The following is a 23,387-nucleotide window of genomic DNA, read 5'->3' on the forward strand; positions in this document are numbered from 1 at the left end:
GCCTTCTTGTAGGAATTCTTTTTCAAAAGGATCAACACTTGTGATCTACCTCAAAGAAAAAAAAGAACCTTTTTGGTACTTATCTCCTACTTGGTGCATTCTCTATAAAGCTAACAGTGAGTCGATCACTCATTAATCTCCTGTCCTTTTGTTTTATCTCTTTGGGATTGGTTTTTCTCTTTGTTTGGTTATAGGTGGACTCCACCAAATGTACAAAGCCTGTTTGACTCTTCTGTTGGTAGCTGGACAAAGGAGAAGGGAAGAGAGATGTGGAGATGCACAAGATCTACGATTTGTTGTATAGTATGGGCAGAAAGGAAACAAAGAATTTTTGTTGAAAAGGAGAGGAATAGAGGGGCAACTATTGAGGTAATCACTACTAGGGTGGTTTCATTGGGGAAAATCTGTGGTTCTATTTGTTAATATTTCGGCAACAGTATTGTGAATAGCTAGAAGTGGCATCCTTGGTTCCCTATTTGCTAATGTTGTTTATTCATTCATCTTAATAAAATATCTTCTTAAAAGGAAAATAAAATTATAAAAACAATTTTTTTTTTGTAAAGATTAAGAACTTGAGACCCTAACATGAATTTCTTTGGGCTTGCCTCGAGGGGCTTGGTATAATGACAACTCGTAGAATCAGGAGTGCAAGATATTTTACATCACATTAGCTATTTGAAGTAATGCAATTGAAGAAGAAAAGAGATTGTGGGCTTTACATGCTTGAAAATGTTTTGTACGTTTGATTTTATTTTGAATATGCTTTACATGTTATGTTTATGTATTTTAATTTTAGATAATAGGTCTTTTAAAAAAATTATTTTAAAATTTTTAAGCTTATATTTTTATTAATATTATGTTTAATATTTTAATATTTTATATTTTTTGGGCATTTTTTAGCATTTTTTTGTATTTTTGCACCTTTGCTTCGAAAGGTGTGTCCCTGACCTTGTGCCTTGTGTTTTTAAAACACTGAGTAGAACCGTGTTCTCTCCTTTGTGGACTCCACCAAATTCTAGTTTCACTAAGTTGAACTTTGGTGGTAGTAGTGAAGGAAACCCTTGCCCTTTAGGTATTGGAGGAGTTTTTAGGAATGAAAAAAGGTGAGTTATTGCTCTGTTTTGAAGCCCAATTGGAATAGGGAACTCACTCCAAGCTGAAATTCTGGCTGTTATGGAGGTGAAAAAAGGACTAAGTGATCATTGAAGGAGATTCAAAATTGGTAATAGGCAAACTAGAGGAGGATGCATAGTTTTCAAGGCGCCAAGGTGAAGCTAGGTGATAGGGGGTGCCTTGTTGCCAAGTCAGCTAGGCGATGAATTTCTTTTAAGTAAAAGCCATATATCCTAGGGTAGTTCCCTAGGTCCCATAACCATCTTTCCTTATAACTATCCATAATTTTCATAAGAAAAATATATTCTTCATGTTTAAGTCTACAAAGTCAACATATTTATGAGAAGAAAAAGAAGAAAGAAAAGAAAATTCAAAAAATATAGGGGATGGACCCCTGTTTTTGTTATAGGAAAAGAAGAAATGTGTTGATTAGACAATATGTTGATTAGAATAAGATGTGGAAGAAGAAATTTGTTGATTAGACAATGTTTGTGTTGATTTAGGATTCAATACAGCAGTTAGCAATGTTCGCGTTGATTAAACCCTAACAAATAAGAAAATAATAAAAAGAAATTTGTTTGCAAACACATAAAATGAATGTTTTAGTTTAATAATGTCTATTTTCTAATTATAATCTCAAAAAATTAATAATATAAAAGTATTTTATAACATAGTATGCATAACTGCTTAGCGACTGGGTGAGGTGAGCCTCCAAGGGTGACTTATTGCCCAGGCGTTGCATTGACAACTATGGGAGGATGACGGCATGTTGAGTGGGAAGTGAGACTGCAGTGGGTCAAAAGATGTGCTAACTCCTTTGCAGATGCACATGCCAAACAAGGAGTGGGAAGGGATCAATTGCTTTGGGCTATGCTGTAATTCTACTGTATTTATGGGAGGAGTTAAGAGAGTTTACCTCTCCCCGCTCCTGTGCTTGTTTCATCTTTATTATCTTTAATAAAATGGTTCTGTTATTGATAAAAAATTAGTGGGATCTGACATTGAAATTCATGATTGGGAGTGCTTTCTTCTTCGAAATCTCTTCTTCTATCTTATCCCCTTCTCCACTCTACTACTGAGCATGTTCTTGCAGCTTTCAAGACTTTTAATCCCTCGTAGTTTTTTTTTTTTTCTTACTGCTGTAAACGTCAAATCCATTCTCAACCCAACATGCTTCAATGAGAAACTTCCTGTTTTGGCTTGTTGAAAAATGAAACTTTGTATGCATATGTGCGTGCATGTGTTTGTTTGTTTCTATGCATAGAGGGCCTAGAAAGAAGAGGAAAATGTTTGGTTTTGAAGGGAGAAAACCCAGGTGTTTGATTAGGTTGCAAAACCATGTTCCCTGTTCATGCTTTGTGGCCTCTCTGTAGGAGAACTATCTAAGCACTGTTTATATACTGTCATTTACAATCTTTCTTCAAGCTTGTAGATTAAGTACCGTCTTTAATATCAGATAGCATTCACAAGCTTCAGGCTACAGTTGCCAATAAGTATGCTTGGAAATTACCACAGCATTACTTATGCTATGATATTAAGCCACAAATCTTAGGATATTATGGAAGATTTTAGGCTTTTTCTTTTGGGGAAAAAATCTCTTATTGTTGCTAACAGAGCAATGTCATCTTACTTGTAAGTTGTTTTGTTGATTAATGTTATGTGATATGCTTTCTATTATTTTTCTATGGGAACTTGATGGCATGTTTCATATTTCAGTGAGACTGGCTAACCCAAGCATTCACAGTTACAACTGAACTTCTTGTCTCTTGAACTTTAGTTCTATTTTATGGTCTAGGGATCTTATGCTCTTCCTACTGCGTAGTTGTCTTTTGTTGACTTAATGTAAATAGAAATCCATTACTTTCTTTGTTCAAGTGCAGATTGGTGCCAACATGCTTCATATGGCAAGAATAGCAATGCTCTATTCTAACCAACTAAGGAAGGTGGATATTTCCAAAGCAAGTGCTGAGCTTGATAAGGCAAAAATTTTACTGAACAACTCGATAAGGTTTTTCTCCCTCCCCCCCAACATTGATATTGCTTGTCATAAGGTCTAATGAGGAAATGTTGATTGTTCTAAGGCCATATCAAAACTATGTGATTTATGTTTATGTAAGAGTCAGTCATTAGGTAAAGGTCATTCTTGCTATGCAAAGTATTGGGATGGGTGGACTGCATGACTGCTCTCAGAAATTGTCAGCCCCAGATTTTACCATCTCACCATGTATTATAGATAGCCTTAATACCAAAAGCTGTAGGACTGACTGCTCTAGGAATGATTTTAGGTTAAAGAAAAGGATTGGGAGGGGTTAGATTTGGGGTCAAAGATTAAATGTAGGGATGGGGATTTTTTAATGAAACTTTGTAGAGATGTTTAAAATATTGCATTGTATGGAGTGGTTTATTTTGAAGGTAATTTGGGCATGTTTTCTGCAAAAGGATGAAATATTTTCCCTTCATGAGAGAAATTGCCAACATTCCAAAAATTAGGGCTTTATGTGTAGTTTTGGGGATGAAATTTGGTACAGTAAGTTGATAATAACTTATTGGCCAAATCTGAGATCGAACAAAAATTGTTTGGCATGAAAAAAAAAAGAAAATTGCTAAAATGGGAAAATGCTGGTGAGTATAATAGCTGATCAGTTCCAATCATTTATTGATTTTGAATGAACTACTTTGATGAAGCATTTCTAGGCTGTTGATGAGTATAATAGCTGCTTGCTGAATTAGAGAAAAGACAGTAAAAAAGAGAAAACGTTGAATCACTAAACAGGCTCTTTTCTGGAAATCATAATAGTAATATGGTGGATGTGAAGAGTTAAAAGGATTTTTCTCAATTTCTACCTGTAAACCCGAACCCATTGGATTGGAGCGCTCTGTTCTTTCTTCTCTATGCCTCTCTCTTCTCATTTATGCCTTCTAAATGCCCAATAGGCTTGACTTTCCATACTGGAGATCATTTATAGATAGGGTGATAGGTATCTAACTACCCCAGCCAATTAAATTAATACAAGTGGCCACCCAACTTTAAGGCCACACATAATTTTCATTTAAGAAAGACAAATGGGATTTTTAATTGGGTCCATTTAAGTCCCTCTTCTGATTTTTAAAGACTTACATGGGCTTCAAAATATGCCTAATCATGTGGGCTTCTGATTTTTAAAGACCCATATGGGCTTTTGAACTAGATTATTTGTTTAAATATAACAAGATAAAACTGAGGGAGTTTGTAGTTTGAAAAGATGGCCTTGCTTTGGGATCCAACTTGTCTGAGGAAAGGTGGCAAAGACTCGTTTGTTAGAAAGCCATCCTATTTCCAGTTGGTGGATGAGGTCTATCTGTTTGTTTTGATTAGTTTGTGGGATGATAATGTTTTGGTCGGTTTGCTTCAGATGTTTTCTTGGTAGAATAGGTGTTTGCTACTAGAAATCAGATATATTTTACTTTTTCATCTTGAAGCTGATCAAAAAAATTGATTCCAAAATATTTTCAGTAAGAATGTATTATGAAATTTGAGGTCAGGTGGATTTTTATTATACTTGAGTAAATTTTTATGACAATTTCATTCCGATGTTCAGAATTTCAGATTTCTTATAGTTTGATATTCTTCCAAAGTGACCACTCGAGATTCTCTTTGCACAATAGGATAGCAAATCAAGCTTTGGACAATCTAAAACAGAAGGGTAGCAACATGCAAAACAATGGAGACCCTAGAAAAATTGGGAAGGACGAGCATGCAGCAATGGTCATACTGGTCTGTTTTCATTTTCTAATAGCAATTTAATATCTGAAAGACATGTTTCTTGGTTATTTTGCTTTAATTCACTATTTTAGAGTGCTTTTTATCCAAGATATCTATTTTTTTTTCATGGGATCTATTCTTTGGTCCATTTCCACAATTGTCAGAAGCCTGATCTTAAGTTTATATTTTATAACAAAAATAGTCCACTGCTACAATGTAATAATGACTGTAGTAGTCTATCTCTAGATATTCCTTTTCCTACCTCTGACTTGTAGGTGTTATTTTAAATTAACATAGATTGCATTCTTTCTTCTAAGATCTGCATTTCATTTCTGACTTGTAGATGTTATTTTAAATTAACATAGATTGCATCCTTTCTTCTAAGATCTGGCCATTTCATTTCAGTTTAGTACATCATTTCCCTTTGGCTTCCAAGCATGGCAAGTATCCTCGTGGCCACTTTGTATCTTGAGTATTATAAAACTCTAATATTTGTGTCAACTGAGAAAGTAACCAAGGATCAAAATTTCGACTCGTATCGTACAGGAAACCTCCTGATGCACCCCTACAGGGGGTTTTTCGGGGTTTAACCCAGTTCAGTGGGTAGAAGGGCCTTAGGCCGACCCCTCTGAATCAGGTTCACAAGAAAAGGGAGGGGAGTGAGGGCCGATACAGCCCGATACGCCCCTACCGGAATATTGGGCTGTATCAATATTTTGAACCTTGAAAGAAACTATTTTTATTTTCACCATTATGAATCTACATTGACGGTTGTCCTTCCAGCAACCATATGGTCAATACTGTTCCAATGTTGAATTATTCTGATATTTTTGTTTCAGGCATGTACTGTGGCCAGTAGGACGTTCAATACCTTTTCTGTACTGAATTATACCTTTTCAAAAGTATCCTTCTTTCCTGTATTAAACAGTGAAGACTATTATTTAATAACTTGGCGTTGGTGATTTTTTTACAGATCTGGTACACATATTATGTTCATGCCTTGAGGCAGAGGCAGTTTAGTTTATTTGGAAATGAATTTTATTTAGAATGATCTCTTCCAGTTCTTCAGAATTAATATTTCCAGATAGCATATAAATTTCTCAAATTTGTTGAAGTGATAGCCATATAATTGTTTATGTCTAGGACCTTTTTACTGGTAAGTAGAATTGGAAAATTGAAAGGAAGAATTATATGTCAATTATCAAAAAAAAAATGAAAGGAAGAATACAAGGAGTACAAGGTGGAGCTGATGACCCCTAATTCTAAGTTGATTTCAACAAGGAAGCATAGTTTCCAAGATGCCAAGGTGAAGCCAGGTGGCCGGTGGAGTGCCTATAGGTCTAGGTACCTTAACAATTTTTCTTATCAGCAATTGTAAATTTTATTGATTATGAATAGACATGTTCATGGGTCGGACTGGATCTTGAACCCAAGCCTGGCCCTTATATAAAGCCCGAAGCCCGAGCCCGAGCTTGAAGCCCGATCTGTACACAAAATGTCTTATTTTCAGTGTACTTTCATAAACTAATATTTTTTTAATTTAGTAATAATTTAATAAATTAATAAACTAATTTGTATTTCCTAATAGTAAATTAATATTTATTAATAATTTAAGAAACACATATATATTATATATTTTTATTATATAGCATAAGTACTTTTTTATTATATGTAATAGTATGAGGCCGGGCTTATATGGAAAAGTCCGAGCATGGCTCAAAAAATGATCTGGTCTGGTATTTAAAACCCAAGCCCAAGCCCGCGGGCCTGAAATTTTGTCCAAGCCCAAAAAATAACAAGCCAGGCCGGGCCATCAGGCTAACCGACCCATGAACAGGTCTAATTATGAAGAAAATTGAATAATTTTGTACATGAGGTGCCAAGCACAGGCATTTAAATATATTAATTTCAATATTCCAAATATAACATTGCAATATGGTAGTAGTAATTATTCAACATATCATGTTTATTTTAATAGAATAAGTCAACCAATTAAAACATCTTGAGCATGTTGTAAAGGAGCCGTGTAGCATCTTTAGATGCCCAGTCACCTGCCTTGTGGCTTAGGCATATACCTAATGGGTTGAGTGAGCACCTTCTCTAAACACTTGGTGTGATGCGATTTTGGTAAAAAAAAGGGTTATTACCCAATGTTGTTCCCAGACTCCCAGTTATTTGGGATCTTGGGAGGGGCGGTAGCCTGGGTATGCTAACCCCCCAAAACTGCCATGTTACCTAGTTGCCTTGACAACTATGCAAGGAAAAGGCAAAAACCCACTCCTTGGCAAAAAACAAAAATAATGCAAGGATATAGATAAAACCAAGCTTTTCATGCCCAAAGGATCTCAAGAACCACTCCTTAAAATGGTCCTGACCAGCAACCAAAAGAGTGGACTAAAAGCTTGCATCAGAGCCCAGGGGACTAAAAGTTTGCATGACCAGCAACCAAACAGTTCACACTAAGAACTCCATTATAATCCCCTCAATGAGACATGAAAGTAAAACATCAAGGCATGCCTCCCTCTTCAACCTCTGTCTCTTCCCCTAGTCACTACTCTTTCTATTTCCTCTTTTTTCTCGTTTTCCCTACAAAGCAATTCTCTAGGTGCAGTTCCATTCATCTAAGACTATTAATGCTAGGATCAGGTCCTTGTGAAACATTCATTTAGTGTTGGCTTCTAAAGTTGATAATTCAAGCACTAATAGATTATCAATGTGCAAAAATCTTTTATTGTTATCCTAAGGTATTTAGATCATGGAGGAAGACAATTCTACGGCTCTATTGTTTTCTTTCAAGTTCCTCTCATTGGTAGGTCACCTTGAATAAAATCCTTTAGGCACTACCTAGTTGGCATTCATCTCCACCAAATAAAGGATCTTTTTTTATATCTCTGATTAGCAGTGTGCTTTATTTTTTAACCAAATCTTTTTTGGTGGATGGTCAACCCATAATCTTATTTCTGATGTGAGTCCATATGATAACTTGAAAAACAAATGGTTGTTGCATTCATATTTGCAGTTTCTTGGACATTTTTTTTTAAGAGAAAGCATAATGCATTAACTGAAAAAAAGAAGTATACATGTATGGTCCTGAATAAAGATTTCTGTACAATTACCCCAGCATCAAGGACCCACAAAACTACCTATATTCAAAAGAGGTGATGATAGATCATCTCCACTAAAACAAGAACAAGAAACCAACCAACTTTTAATCATGTTGGTTTCATTATTGAGTACCACCTCCTCTGGACTAAATTTCTGTTAAAAATATCCTGCTATTCCTTTCACTCCAGATTGCACACAGGATTGCTAATGGTACCACAGCCCAGCATGCTTGACCTTGTTTAGACTTGGACTTGCCAGCAGCCAGCCAGCAAACAAAGCCTGCACCATGCAAGAAAACATCTGTAAACTGGGACAGCCTTTATAAAATGATGCCACACTTTGGAAGAGACAGGAACAGATGATTCCATAAATCCACGTCCCCATTACAAAGAGGGCATTAAAGGTCTGGAAAACTGGCTCCCTTTCTGGCTAGTATCTCCTTAGTTAGACACCTTTCCCATGTCACGACCCAATAAAAACTTTCACTTTTGATGGTGCTGCTTTCCTCCAAATGCCCTTAACTGGGAATGCCCTTCTCAACCAATAGGTTATCATTCATCAAAAAAACCAATAGGTCATCATTCATCAAAAAAACCAATAGGTCATGGTAGAATGAGCTGACTGAATGCAGATCTGACTTCGACCATTTCCATTCTTGCCGGTTGACTTTCTATGTGTGCAGCAGAGCTGACAGGTCAGTCACTTGCTGCAGTTTCCAGTCATTAAAACTCCTAAAGGATGGATTCCAACTGTAGGAGTTACTCTGAGCGTGATATGATCAGCCATCACTGCTTCTTTGTTGCTCACCAAGGCAAACAGCTCTTGATACCTTTTTCTCAAGTCAGGAAAGACCTTATAAATTCCCTTGCACACTCCACAGCCATAGGACATTTGTGCTCCACTTGTGCCCTGAGTCATTTCTTGGACAAGATGCAGAACCCAAATCCCTTTGGTTTTCCGGTACAAATTCAGGGAGATTAAGAGCCTAATAAGGGAGTTAATGTTTCCTTCAAATGGGTAAGAAGAACAGCAAATGGAATGGTAGATACTCTAAGCAAAGCAAGGGCCTACTGACAGCATTGGTTTTGGGCAAATTTGTGAACTCTAGTACTGTTGGGGTGAATCTTATACCCACCTTCTTGTAATCCTCAAGTTGCATTAATAAAACTACTTTCTACAGATAAAAAAAATGAAAAAAGAAGGTTTGGACTCTCTGAATTCCCAATCCACCTTGGGCAATAGGCTTAGAAATACGATTCCAACTCACTGGAACTTCTCATTATCTTTCCAACCCTTCCAGAAGAAATCCCTCAGAGCTTTCTCTATCTTCTCTGCCACCACTGAAGGAATAGGGAAAAGAGATGAGTAGTAATCTGGGAGGCTAGCTAAAACACTCCCTATTAGAGTTAACTTACCACCCTTAGACAAGTATTGGACCTTCCAAGAAGCAAGTTTCCTGTTCACCTTCTCTAGCACTGGATCCCAAATGCTTTAATAAATCACCAAGTGTGAATTGAAAGAATTAATTGAGTTACATTTGTAAACTGATTATGCAGGTTCTGTTATTGTCAGTTTCTATGTTTCTGCAGGGGCAGAACTGATGGTTGTCCAATGAAGGATGAAGTTGGCTTAACTCCTAATCTATAGAAACCTGATGGTGGAAGATGATTAATTTCCATGTTATTGTAGGATGGTTCTTAAATTACAACATGGGGTCATGAGATTGTAGACAAAGTTAAAGACATTAAAAAGATGCACGAGTGTCAGATACAGTTGGACACCAAGATCTGTCAATAGTGTGGCTCATGCCCTAGCAAGATTGGAAGTAGGAAGGAATCAACTGTTTTGGAGATTATTCCCCTGGGAGATGTGTAAGAAAGAAATAACAGAAGGGTGTAAAGTAGCCTGCCCAAAATTAGGAGGCTGTTGTACAATCCTACCTGTACAGCATTCTTTATCAACTAATGACATTTTGACAATTACTGATAAAAAATTTGTACGTTTCTATGTTTCAAATTCTGTTCTGCAAAGGGTTTGTAGGCTCTTTTTACGAAACCCCGGTAATCTTTTAGCAAGGTGGGAACTAGATATTCTTGTAAGACAATGGAAGGATATATGTTTCAAATAAGGATACGCATCTGTTTATCACATTGCCTCCTGATGATATAGTACAGAATCAAAGATGTGATGGAAATATTCTTAATATATATCAACTCTTCTTTATGTTAAGAACTTTTGTTTGGTAGCATCATTATCAACTTCATGAATTCTTTTTGGTGGTATGACATATTTCATATGTATTCGTTATTTTGTGATTTCATGCAGTTGCAATCATTTGATGCTCTTGGGCTTTTAGAAATCACCAAACAGGAATTGCAGGAGCCTAAGGTCAGTATTAATGGCTTGATGACAGCTACTAATCTCCATCATGCTTGCTTCTCCATCTTGCTTTTCATTGTAATCTAATTTATTCGTATAGGACTTAATGCTTGTTCAATAATACAGGAAAAGCATGGAAGCATAATTGAGGCTGAGAAAGCACTTCAACAATGTCTTTCTACCTTCAAAGAGGTATACTCGTTATATTATGAAAGAAATGAACTAGCTATTTGAATTTCTTGTCAATTTTTATGAGTCCACCTGTTGAAATTTCAGTAGAAGGAATATTTTTCATCTATTATATTTCTTTACTGTGTTAACCAATGAACAGTTTAAAAATCGCTTATACAAAAAAAAGGTGTCTCCCTAGGCAACTAGGTGATAGAAATGACAAGGCAGGTGCCTTATTGTAAGCAATGTTTTAAAACACGGACGTGTGATGTGAGGCGTTCCACTACCTAGAGGTGTGAGGCGTAGTTCAGAACATAAGCCTCCTGAAAAGGAGGGGGGTCAGGAGGAAGGAGGAGCAGAAAGTGGGGATCTCATTTTTTCTTTATTTTTAATAAAAATCTGTTATCTCTCTCTTTTGCTCTAATCACCATTGCAGGTCAGTAAGCATGGTATCAGAACATTGACAACCTGATTTCTGTTTGCCCTACTTCTTCTTCTCTTTCTTCTATATTCTCCTTTATTTTAGTTACTGATTAAAGAACCCTTGTTCTGACCAATTGCACACAAGAGGGCCTGTACGTAGAGTTTCTCTTTGGGTGTAGGGACCAAAGAGGCAAGTTTCAGCCCAGTTGATGCCCTACTAGTTCTTTGGCACTCCTAGATTAGACCTGGAACAAGACTTCTGGAGCTGGCAATTGCTGTAGAAAGATTTCCTCAGGTCTGGAAGATACACGTGAACTGAGGAATGTGTTACAGCTGGAGGCTTGTTGCTGTGAGCCTTTTTTTTTTTTCTTACATCGAACTTGATTTACAGCAGAGTACAGGCTGGTTCTGTTATTATAGCAGCAGGAGATAAGCTAGTAGAGGGAAGTACTGTCAAGAAGAACTAGTCTCCAGCTGGTAGAGGGAAGTACTGACAAGAAGAACTAGTCTCCAGCTGGTAGAGAGAAGTACTGACAAGAACTACCAGCTTATCAGTACTGGCCAACAGGGAGGAAAAGAGTACTTACAAGAAGAATCTTAAATGTACTCATTGTGGGGGTGAGAGACACACCAAGGAGACATGTTAGATTCTCTATTCCCCATTTGAACCAGCTGCATTATGGATAAGAAGCCTCAGAAGGGTCAGACATCAAGTGGAAATGTGGCATGCATAATAGTGTAGAGACTCAGAAGAATACATCTAGATTTGCTCTTGTGACAGGACAAACAACTAATTCTTCTGCCTCGGGGTCTTTCTTGGATTTTACAGTTGATGAAGTAGATCCTTAGCCAAGCCATGGCCCAGTTGAGGAACAACCCCCCTTGCATCCTCTTCCCTTGCAAAACAAGTATTGTCTCTGCTCATAGTGTTACTAGTCTTACACATTTTAGCTCTTGGGTATTAATTCAGGAGCCACTGACAATATGAGACATGTCGTCTTTGTTTTCCTCCTATCACCTACTGTCTGGCCAAGAAAAGGTGAGAGTAGCTGATGGTTCTCTCTCCACTATTTTTGTTAAGGGGGAGTTAAACCTCAGCAAGGATCTCTCCCTTAAGTCTGTTATTCATTTCCTAGCTTTGCCTCAAATTTATTGTCCATTTCTAAGCTTACTAAGAACTTGAACTGCAGTTTTTTCCTACTCATTTTGTTTTATAGGACAAATTGGCAAGGAGAACGATTGGGAGTGCTCATGAGTTTGGGGGCCTTTACTATTTTAATTGAGACACTAATGCAGCTCTGCATTCATTTACTTTGAGTGGTCGGGATGACAAGTTAGTAGCTAAGTTGCATCTATGGCATGTTAGGCTAGGTCATGCGTCTTTTCTTCTTATGAAAGAATTGTTTCCTGAGTTGTTTCAGTTAGTTTCAAGTCAGAATTTAGTTTGTGGAGTATGTCAAATGTGAAAGCAATTTATCCAATTTCAATGAATGAAGTTCATGCTTCTTTTGATTTGGTCCATTCTGATGTTTGGGGCCCCTCTCTTTAGATGGCTTCCAATATTTTATTAGCTTCATATATCACTATTCTAGATTCATGTGCATCTACTTCGAAAAAGTCGTGATGAAGTACCACAAATAACTATGATATTTTATTAAATGATTGACACATTTTGGCAAAAAGATTAAGCAATTTCACTCAGACAATGTTGCTAGGCATTCCTTGAATGTGTTTATGGAGGAAGTAGGTGTTTTGCACCAATCATCTTATGCAAGTACTCCCCCACAAGAACAGGCACTTATTAGACACAGCTCTGCCAATAGGAATAATTTCCCAATCATCTAAGTTTCTTTTGAAAACAGGACCCCATCTAATTCCATTCTTAGCCTGCTCAAAGCTTTATTCAACTATGGCATCCTTATCAAGAGCCAAACTAAAGAGGGGAAAAGATCAACTAAAGATGAATTATCTGCAGCCCATTTATCAGTTCAGTTTACTTTATTACCCTTCCCTATCTTATGCTTGATACCTTTATAGATGTCAGGGTGGATTTTCTGATTTCCATTTCAAGCTGCACACCCCATATTACCATTCTTTATCTTTAAAATTTTATTTAGTATAAAACGATTACCTTCTTTGATTTCAAATTTGACATGGGACGGCTCTGTTAAATACTTCTTATGTTGTCTTTCTGATTGATGATTTGCTACAATTTCGGAGGAAAATTAGTGTTATCGGCAAAGATAATTGCTGCTTTTTTCAATTTCATGCATGGTAATTGGTATATAAAACTAGAGAACTTGCCTAGAATTTATTTTTTATTATGTAAAAATCTATCATCTAAGTGCCTTCCTAGGTGACTAAGCACCCTTCTGTTGCCTGTTATCACCTATGCCTTGACAGCTTTGTCCACTAATTACCAATTCATAGAGGTTTTTGTTTCTTATCCGTATTAACAATATAAAAACTTGAAATGCTGAATATAAGAATATCTAGTACTGTTGTTTACTGTCAGAAGTATGCCATCTGTGCAGCCTAGAATCCAGATGTCAATCTCCAATTCTCATGAAGTCAAATCTGAATACCTTTCATGTTTGAAGCATCTCTTGGGCCTTATAAGTGAGAGCATAGGTGACGGGATACAGCAGTCAAGAAAAACTGTTCTGAAAGAGCTTAAAGATGAAATCAATCGTGTTGAGACTGAACTTTCATCAAAGAGAAAGCATAGAAAGTAATGATGCAGCTTATTTTAGTTAAAACTGTAAATCATGCATATGGTGGTATATATTGTTGCCAAAAGGTGACAGGCCCACGCAAAGGTTACCCTAAATAATTAGGCACTTTTAAAATACCATATTAATTTTTCTTTGATGCTTATATGAAGCAGAATCTATAGGTGAAGTATGACTTGATTGGGAGACAATAAGAAGCCAGTGACCTGTTCATGGGTCGGGATTGGGCTTGGACTTTGCAAATATTTGAATGGGCCTGGCCCAAAGCCACTAACATGTACAAATTATTTGTAATCGTAACTACTATAGCAGTTCTAGTATTGTACTCTGGTAGACTGTTTATCCCATACTAACCATTTGATTGTAAACAGTTTTTCCCATACCAGAATCACTTTGGCATTGTACATTTGTTGCTCAACAGATAATTGTAAATTTGTAACTACTGTCAGCAGTTTTATGGAGATCGTAGGGCTCTGATAAATAAGGCCAATGGTTGTATCCTAGAGGAATGATAAGGAAACTCGTGAGGAACTCAACAGCTAATCTGGTTAATATTCAACACATGAGATGCACAAAACTACTGTATTTTACTGTTTGTATTGACTAAAAGGTCATTTAATAAGTGGTCTGCATTTAGCATTCCTCCGGTATGCTTTATTTGGTAAGAATTTGGTACAGGGGTAAATCTATGATGCGGGAAAGGTATGATACTGCAAGAGCTTTGACCAATCAACCCCCTCCCCCCAAAGCCCCCCACATTCACATGAATTTTGATGACCATTACATGATTGGTTACCACTTCTATTACACCAGATGATTGGTTATAAGTTTTTTCCAGTATCATAGTTTAACCCTTTGAACAGGAATGGTTAGTGGTATATCCTTGTTCTGCATGGTGCAATCCTTTTTTTCTTCTTTTTTCTCTGGTAACAAATACAGTCTATAAGCAACAAAAGGAGTATAAGAAAGATAATATTAGGATATCAGGATATGTTTATGTTTTGGATGTGCATGGATACAATGGAATGTTAGGATAAATACATTAGGCTCAGTTTGGAAAGAGTACAAATGCAAATATGTAGAGTGCAAAACCTTATATTTGTATTATTTTATATGTATTTGCACTGTATATATTTGCATTTGTACTCGTTCCAAACTGAGCCCAAGGAAAAGTCATATTTCACCGAAATCTAAGGTTCTAACGACTATAAGGGTATAAAAACATAGTTTATGTGAGGTGTAAACTATTGGGAGGGATATATTTGGGAAAGGTTGAATATACTTAAAAAGTTAATTTAAATTTAATTAATATTTATTAAATATTAATTTCAAATATCATTTTTATTCTTTATGAACTTTACAAGACAATGTTGTTTTTTTTAATGTGGGTTAAAAGTAAAATAAAACCATATTATTAATAGAGCAATTTGAAACAGTTAATATGGGTAGATTTGAAATTTAAATGTCATTTAATGACCATAGAAAAATCTTTATTGCCAGAGACATGATACCAAAAGAGGTTTGACCAATAATCAAAACCCATGTGAATTTTGATAAATACGTGATTGGTTACCACTTTATTGATAACTACTGATTGGTTACAAGTTTTTTATTGTAGCATATCTTTCTGTTATCATGCTAAATTTCCTTGGGAAAAGCTGTGCTGCTGGACATCATATCTTTCTGGTATCATAGCCGAATTCTATGACCACTTAGCTCCAAATTTAGACCTCATTTGGAAGGATTTCAGCTTTGATTGAACTGCTTTCAGTATACTGCTTTGAAGAAGCCATTAAAACCAACTTCACAGGAAAGTTAATTTTTTGGCTGAATGAAAGAGTATTTGGGTTTTCTGGATTTTTTACCAAACATAACTTCTAGGCTTTCCGTATGGAGCTACCACCTAGCTCTCCTAAGTCAAGCTGCTACGGGAAAGTCATCCCAAATGGGCACTAATGGGTTGAACTCTGTAACACCTTAATGGCCACAGTAGCCAGTACTATTTTTTTTCCTCACCACAAACGAAATTCAGGTATTTTTCAGCCAATATCAGTACCAGCACCAATATCAGCTTAAAGCAGATGGAAAGGAGTCTTCAGTATCTACTCTAGGCCAACTTCGAATCCAAACAAGATCCTCATGTTTGTTGCTAGGATGCCATCCGATGGCTTCATGCCCAAGGTTCAAAGTATCATTATGTATTGTACTGGGGCCTTTTTGATATGTCCTTACAGTGGGTGTATCAGGGTCTGACCGGTTCAGGGGATGGAGGGGTCCTAGACCGGTTCCCTTGAACCAGTTTTGAAAAAAAAATAAAAATAAGTAAAAGAAAAGTATTGAAATGCCCGATATGCCCCTACAGTCATATCGAGCATATCAATATTTTGAACCTTAACCTTGTTCATGCCAATACCTGCCTTGAGACCAAAATCCTCGTGCTTTAAGCTAGAAGTGGTAGCTTGTCGGATTTGTATAAAGCTAGGAAGTTGTTTGATGAAATGCCTGAATGGACTCAACATCTTGGAACACCATGATACTTTCTTATTCACGAGAGAGTGATCATGAGGAAATCCCGGAGATATTTATTAGGATTCAGAGTTCGGGATTCCACCTGATAAATTCTCCTTCACAAGTAATGTTATGGCTTGTTCAACTCTTGAGGACAGCTGTGGAGTTTGACAGGTCCAAGGTTTAATCGTTAGGAGCGGTTTGAAATATAATTTGGTTGTAGGCATGTTCTTTGATCAAGGGCTAGATTTGGGTCAATGAGTGATGCAGTTACTACATTCATTTAGAGTAATAGGAAGAATGCCATTATGCATTCATTAAAGGCTACGTGAGGATAATGAAGAAAGTATGGCATTATGGAGAGTTTTTTAAAGCATGCAGAAGTTGGGATTAGCCCTGACAATTTTAGCAATAAGCACCTGTGGTGCATTGAAATCATTGGACGCAAAATGCATAGACACTAACAGCTGTTTGCAAATGTTGAATCAGATGGAAGATCGGGATCAAGCAACTTGGAATTCTAAGATATCTGCTAGAGCACAATTTTGGCATTATGGTGAGGTTCTAATGCTTATTTCAAGAATGCAGAAGTGACACTACAAGAGAAACTGGTTCAATTTGGGAAGCATTCTTGTTGCATCAGCCATTTGTGCTGATATTTGAAACAGGTCAGATGTTGCAAGGCTATTTGGTCAGAAATTTTTTGAATACTGATATCATTTTGGGGAGTGCATTGGTAGATATGTACTCGAAGTGTGGACATGTTGAAGAAGCTCACAATACTTTTCAGAGATTATTGGAAGGAAATGAAGTGTCATGGAATGCTCGCATTGCAGGGTATGTTCCGGAGGGAAAGGTGAAGGAAGCACTCTCAAGTTACATAGTGATCTGCAACTAGAATAAAATATTCAACCCAATGCTTGTTGCATCAGCTAGTTGAGATGATACTGAAACAGATAAGTTGTTGCGTGGCCATTTGGTCAGAAATTTCTTGGATTCTGATATCATTTTGGAAGTGAATTGGTTAATATGTAATCAAAAGTCTTGACATGTGGAAGCTCATAAAACTTTTCAGAAATTGGAAGAGTGGAATTAAGTGTCATGGAATGCTCTCATTGAAGGGAGAGAAAGGTGAAGGAAGCAATGTTGTAAAAATGTTACGATTGGAGATACAATTCATGATTTGAATCATGAATCCCAAGAGTTTCAAGTTAAATCTTATGATCTTGATCTATCAAGATCAAGGGAAGAAAATCCATGTCTGCATTAGTCGAAATTGAACTGATTCACATGTATGCAAAATGTTGGAGAATGAACTCTGTATGGTCTCAGGAAGCTTTTGATAGAATGGCAGAAAGAAATGCGTACTCATGGAACTCATTGATTGAGAATATGACCAAAACAACAAAGTTGGTATAGCACTAGAACTCTTCAGACAAATGCAACTCATGGGAATTAAACCAAACTGTTTTTCGCTCTCCACATGCCAAGGCTTTTGCAACTCTGAGGGAAACAAATCTATGGTTTCATATTAAGAAATGGCCTTGTGAAACAAGGGATTCTGCAATTGCTTGTTGATAAGTATGTGAGGTCTGGAATCCTGAACTATGCATGTAAGACCTATAATAGAAGGAATGAGAAGGATATCATCCTACACAAATTGATGGTTTTCTCATTTGTGAGTTTTGGCATGATGACAAATTGCAAAGAACCTGTCTAAACAGATGGAGCATGGAGGAGACTGGAGAGGACCACAGTTTCATGGAATTATGTGCTTGGTGGCTACATAAAAAGTGGATCCCCGATGAAGCCTTCAAACTTTTCCAAAGAGTGCAGGAAGAAGCTGTAGATTGTAATTCTCAAACACTAGTAATTATGATCAGTCTGTATGCAAACCTACCGGCTCTTGAGCAGGAGCAACAGCTGCATGCCCTTGCCCTCAAAAAGGGATACTGCACAGTTCAGTGGTTTTCGATAGTGCACTGGTTAAAACATCTCCTAGAATGCAATGATCATTGGCTATGCAGAGCACAGATTTAGTGACTAAAATCGTCTTACTGTAGAATTTCAAGGAACCGCTGAACGTAAAAGCTTGATCTATTAGGTGAGGCAACTGAATTTGTATATATTCTCTAATAGAGGTGAGCATGGGTCAGTTTGGTTCGATTCCATGGCAGAACATGGCCGGAACCTACCCTGTGAAGGTCGGTTCCATGGTTGGTTTTGGTCGTGGTGGTTTTGGGATTGGTTCCAAAGTCATGGAACCTGTTCTTTCTTTACTCTCCCCCTTCAAGAAAAAAAAAAAAAAAGAAACATGTTCTTTAAAAACTTGATTTTCAATAAATATTTAAAACTTATATCATCTTTGTTGATTAAATTGAGTAGCTTAATATGTAAATTATCATTATATGGTTTAAAATTTATAATTTAAATTTAAATTTTGTAAATAGTACCTTTTACATTACTTATTGTACACATTCAAAAAGAGTTATATTCCAAAAGTTCCTTGGCTAGCGACACCTAAGTTAGTATTTATACTTAGGGTGACAGCATACAACAAAAAGATAGGAAAATGGCAAAAGTACCCCCCCCCCGGAAGCTATGCATGACACATTTCAACACTCCCCCTCAAGTTGGAGCATATATGTCAATTATGCCCAATTTATCACATAAAAGTCACAAATAGTGAAAACCTTTTGTCAGGATATTTGCTAGTTGTTCCTTGGAATTGATGTAAGGGGTAAACACTTCACCCTTTCAGGTTTTTCTCTTGTAAAGTGCTTATCAACTTCAATATGCTTGGTCTTGTCATGAAGGTAGCAATATTAATGATTGTCTTGTTGTCACAGTAATCATCTTTTTTACCCTAAGAAACCCAGTATCAATGGCTGCTTGGTCTTACTAGGACATTGGATTGTCAACAAAGAAACCCAATTCACCTATCAAATTTTTTACCCGAAGCACTTCTGCAACCCCATGAGCCATAGCTCTATATTCAACCTCAACACTACATCTGGCCACTACATTTTGTTTTTTATTTCTCTAAGTGACCAAGTTTCCACCAACAAAAGTGCAATATCTACTAGTAGATATGACAATGTTTCTTGAATAAAATACTAGTCCTTGAATACTTTTTTAGATATCTTAGGACTCTCTCTACTACCTCCAAATGAGAAGACTTTAGGGCATGCATAAACTGACTAAGGACACCAACAACATATATTATATCTGGTCAAGTCATTGACAAGTAAAGGAGTTTTCCTACTAACCTTTGAAACTTCTTGACATCTGTCATAGGTTCTCCAGCACAATCACCAAGTCAAGTCATTGACAAGTAAAGGAGTTTTCCTACAAACCTTTGAAACTTCTTGACATCTATCATAGGTTCTCCAGCACAATCACCAAGTATATGATTTTCATCAATAGGAGAAGTTGTAGGATTTGCTCTCAACTTTCCTATATCTTTGAAAAATAAAAATGCCCTTTTGAGAACAGGCAAACCTTAATCCCAAGGAAATAACATAACTATCAAAGGTCCTTAACTTCAAATTCCACAGCAAGGGATTTTTTCACTTTCTGAATCTCAGTCTTAATTCCTTGTAATTACTATGTCATCTACATATACAATTAGGACCGCAATCTTCTCTTGGTTCTTTTTTACAAATAGAGTATGGTCAAACTAACATTGCTTGAACCTAATTTGTTGAAGAGCCAAGTGAAATCTACTAAACCAGGTCCTAAGGGATTGCTTAAACCCATATAGAGATTTCTTTAGTTTGCAAGCTTTTCTTTTACACCATTGTTCTATAAACCTAGGAAGCTAAATCATATACATTTCTTCTTTTAGGTCCTCATTCAAGAAATCATTTTTAATGTTCATTTGATGAAGCTCCCAATCAAAGTTAATAGCCAAAGATAATATGATCCAAAGAGGGTTCATTTTATCAACTAGGCAAAGGTTTCTTCATACTTGTGTGTGTCCTTTTGCAATTAACCTGGCCTTATACCTCTCAACCGTCTCATCAACCATATATTTCACCATGAATACTTACTTATATCCCACTGGCACTTTGCCTTCGAGAAGATTCACCAACTCTCCAAGTGTTGTTTTTGTGTATAGCACAAATTTCCTCCATTGCATTTGTTCATTCATGGATAGACAAGGCATCTGCAACACTTTTGGGAATAGAGACAATTAATGGCAATCAGAAAAGCACAAAACGAGGGCAAAATGTTAGTAATACATAATCTAACACCCTTTCTATGAGAAATTCAAACATTAAGGTCAACGTATAATTATCAATAATAACATCAAGGGGAACAAGGGTACTTGGATTTGCCTCTAAGGAGTTAGATGATTCTCAATGCATAGTTTTCTGGCTATTTCACACCATTTGAACTCAATTGTCCCTTATGGAACTTCAAAAAAAAATACAAAATGGAGTGGAATTAGGAGTGAAAGAGAGTGGGAATTGAGGAAATTGCCTCTCCTCCTGTGGAGAGGCCAAAAAGAAATTATCAGACTTAAAAAAGAACACATCTATGAATACATAATACTTGCGAGGGATAGGATTGAAGCATTTGTAGCCCTTCTGGGAGAACGGGTAACCCAAAATAAATACATAGGATAGACTTGGGGCCTAACTTACCTTGATTTGGGGAAAATCATGAACAAAGAATTTGTAGCCAAAAGCATGCACTAGAATAGAAAACAACAAAGATTGAGGGAGGAAGAATTGATGTAGGGCCTTGTATTGTAAAAAACGAGATGGCATGTGGTTGTTGACATAAGATGCAACCATCACATCGTCAACCCAGAACTTCTTGGGGACATTCATGTGTAGCATCATACTATGGGTAATTTCAAGAAGATGTTAGTTCTTTACTTCTATAACACCATTCTATTGTGATATTTTAGAACAAGAGCTTCAATGAAGAGATCCATGAGATGTGAAAAAAGTCAACTAGATCATGGTCAAAATATTCTTTCATATTATCTAATTGGATAGTTTGTATTTAAACATAAGACTAAGTAAAAACCATGCAATGAAATTCCCTTACAATTCCGGGTACCTCTTCTTGGGAATGCATAGGATATATCCAAAAATATCTAGAATAATCATCAATGAAGCTGATAAAATACTTGTGTCCACCCTCAGTGAGTATGTTCATTGAGCATCAAACATCAAAATGCACAACATGGAAATAAAAAATGGATCTTTTATTACTTGAAGGAAAATTTGTTCTACCATGTTTGCTCAATTTACAAGTTTGATTTTGGAATCCATAATTAGACACTAACTTAAATAGATAAGGAAACATAACTTTAAAGGACTCAAAAGACAAATGATCAAGGTGATTATGGCACAACCACACTTGACTCTTAGTAGACTAACTCAAAAGACTCGTAGGAGATGATGTCATAGGACCAGCTTTATTCTCCAAAAGGTAGAAGCCATCAACCATGTCTCCTTTACCAATTGTCCTCCCCAAGGCCAAATCCTAAAATACACAAGAATGAGGAAGAAATTTTACACAATAATTTCGGATTGAGTGATACTAATAATGAATAATAAGTTAATAGGAAGTTTGGGAACATGGAGAGTGTTAGAGTCGGCTATAGAAGGGTAGTAAAGACCTTTTATGTTAAATTATATATTAGTTGTCCAACTGATGTGGCTCTCACTTAAGTGAGGGCACAATAGTAATTCTTGTATACTTTAGAAGAGTATAAATAAAAGAAGGGCCGACTAGAGAAGATTAGACTTTTCTTTCTCTCCTTCTCCCTCTTCTTCTTCTTCTGATTTGGACTTATACAAACATCTAATATGAGTTTCATCATGGTATCAAAGCCACGATAATCAGTTCAGATCAGTCATCTCTTCTATTCTCTGTTCTGCGCATTTCCTTCTAGGGTTTTGTAGAATTCCCATTGATCATTAGGAGTTTCCCAGAAAGTAGGAAAAGGACTGGTTGTTTTCTCCTTCAGGGGGTTTCCGTGCCTCCAATGAGTGCAGTTGTTGTGGTTTTGTGTGGTTGGTAGAAAACCCTCTACTTGGCAGTTCAAAGAGGGTTAGTTTTGTGATGGTGACAGTGTAGACTTGGTACCCTCTACTCGACAGGTACATGATCTTCAAATCAAGTTGTGTTATATAACAAGTTTTTGTGTTGCATAACTGATTATCCTATTCGTGAGATGTATTGTGAGGGTTTCTAGTGCTGACAGTAGACGAGAGCGGTGATATTGTTGCTAATAGTGGTGAAAAGTTGTGAGTGTTGTTGCTGAAACCTATGATACTAGGAATCATAGTAGTGTTCAGCTATCCATCTGTAGTGTGGTGATTCATTAGGACAGTAGAGTGACAACCTAGTGGTACAATTTCTCCCTTTTTTTTCTTGTGCAGTCATGGGAGACAACAGTGAGTGCAAATCAAGTGTGATGGTGCCTTCTAATTATCTAAATGTGTAGATGACCTCTATAAAACTGAATGTTGAGAATTATGTCCCTTGGGCTAAGTCTGTTAAAGTTTTCCTAAAAGCCAAAAAGAAAGTGAAGCATGTGAGGGAAGATAAACCCCCAATTGAGTCTCCAGGATATGAAGAATGGGAGCAAGAGGATGCTCAAGTTATGACATGGCTATGGAACAACATAGAGTCCAAAATCAGTGTGAACTTTGTGTTCTTAGATACAACCAATGAGGTCTGGGATCATGCAGGGAAACTATATTATGGACAAGATAATACTACTAGGGTTTATCAACTTTACCAAGAATACTTTAATTTGCAACAAGGGAATTAGAGTCTTAAGGACTATTATGCAAGTATGAGAAATCTACGAAATGAGTTGAATGTTTATCACCCTCTTCCCTCTCTTGAGGAAGTATTTGCTCGTCTTTGGAGGATTTCAATTGGACCCACGGAGACTTTCACTATATCGGATAGGTCTGCATTTGCAGTTACAAGAGGGGGAGGTCGTGGTGGTAGAAGAGGTCAACCTAGCCGTGGTAGTGGTGGTAGTCATGTTGGAGGTCGAGACTCAGGGGGAGCCCAGGGTAGAGTACGTGGTAATACTCAAAGAAGGTATACTCATTGTGGTATGGAGGGACATACTATCAACCTCTGCTATGATCTACATGGTCCACCTTCAACCTGGGCAAACCATGCAGTTGTAAATGGTGGAAGTTCAAGACAAGAATCTCAAGTTACTGATTAGA

At 36.8% G+C, this 23,387-nt stretch overlaps 2 protein-coding genes across 15 annotated transcripts in view; both read left to right on the forward strand.

The window, feature by feature from the left end:
• Positions 1–14,155, forward strand: part of LOC148855239 (Tetratricopeptide repeat (TPR)-like superfamily protein) — an 86,931-nt gene extending 72,776 nt beyond the window's left edge. For 5 of the 14 annotated variants that reach the window (XM_088941929.1, XM_088941926.1, XM_088941934.1 and 2 more), the window contains 8 exons: positions 13–75; positions 195–369; positions 2,994–3,121; positions 4,759–4,867; positions 5,695–5,757; positions 10,286–10,348; positions 10,466–10,531; positions 13,468–14,155. In XM_088941929.1, coding sequence (XP_088798055.1) covers positions 13–75; positions 195–369; positions 2,994–3,121; positions 4,759–4,867; positions 5,695–5,757; positions 10,286–10,348; positions 10,466–10,531; positions 13,468–13,668 — 868 coding nt within the window. In that variant the 3' untranslated portion in view covers positions 13,669–14,155. Of the gene's footprint in view, positions 1–12; positions 76–194; positions 370–2,993; positions 3,122–4,758; positions 4,868–5,694; positions 5,758–10,285; positions 10,349–10,465; positions 10,532–12,150; positions 12,455–13,467 lie in introns of those variants that run through there. The other 9 variants (XM_088941933.1, XM_088941935.1, XM_088941928.1 and 6 more) reach the window with 9 other exon arrangements.
• An 8,487-nt stretch (positions 14,156–22,642) lies between these two features.
• Positions 22,643–22,972, forward strand: LOC148855240 (uncharacterized). The gene has a single exon (XM_088984889.1). It carries the CDS (start codon positions 22,643–22,645, stop codon positions 22,970–22,972), a length of 330 nt encoding a protein of 109 aa, XP_088841015.1.
• Positions 22,973–23,387: the final 415 nt, after the last annotated feature.

The sequence above is a fragment of the Nelumbo lutea genome, chromosome 4 (assembly GCF_056320005.1).
Source record: "Nelumbo lutea isolate HS-2025 chromosome 4, American lotus-T2T, whole genome shotgun sequence".
NCBI lineage: Eukaryota > Viridiplantae > Streptophyta > Magnoliopsida > Proteales > Nelumbonaceae > Nelumbo > Nelumbo lutea.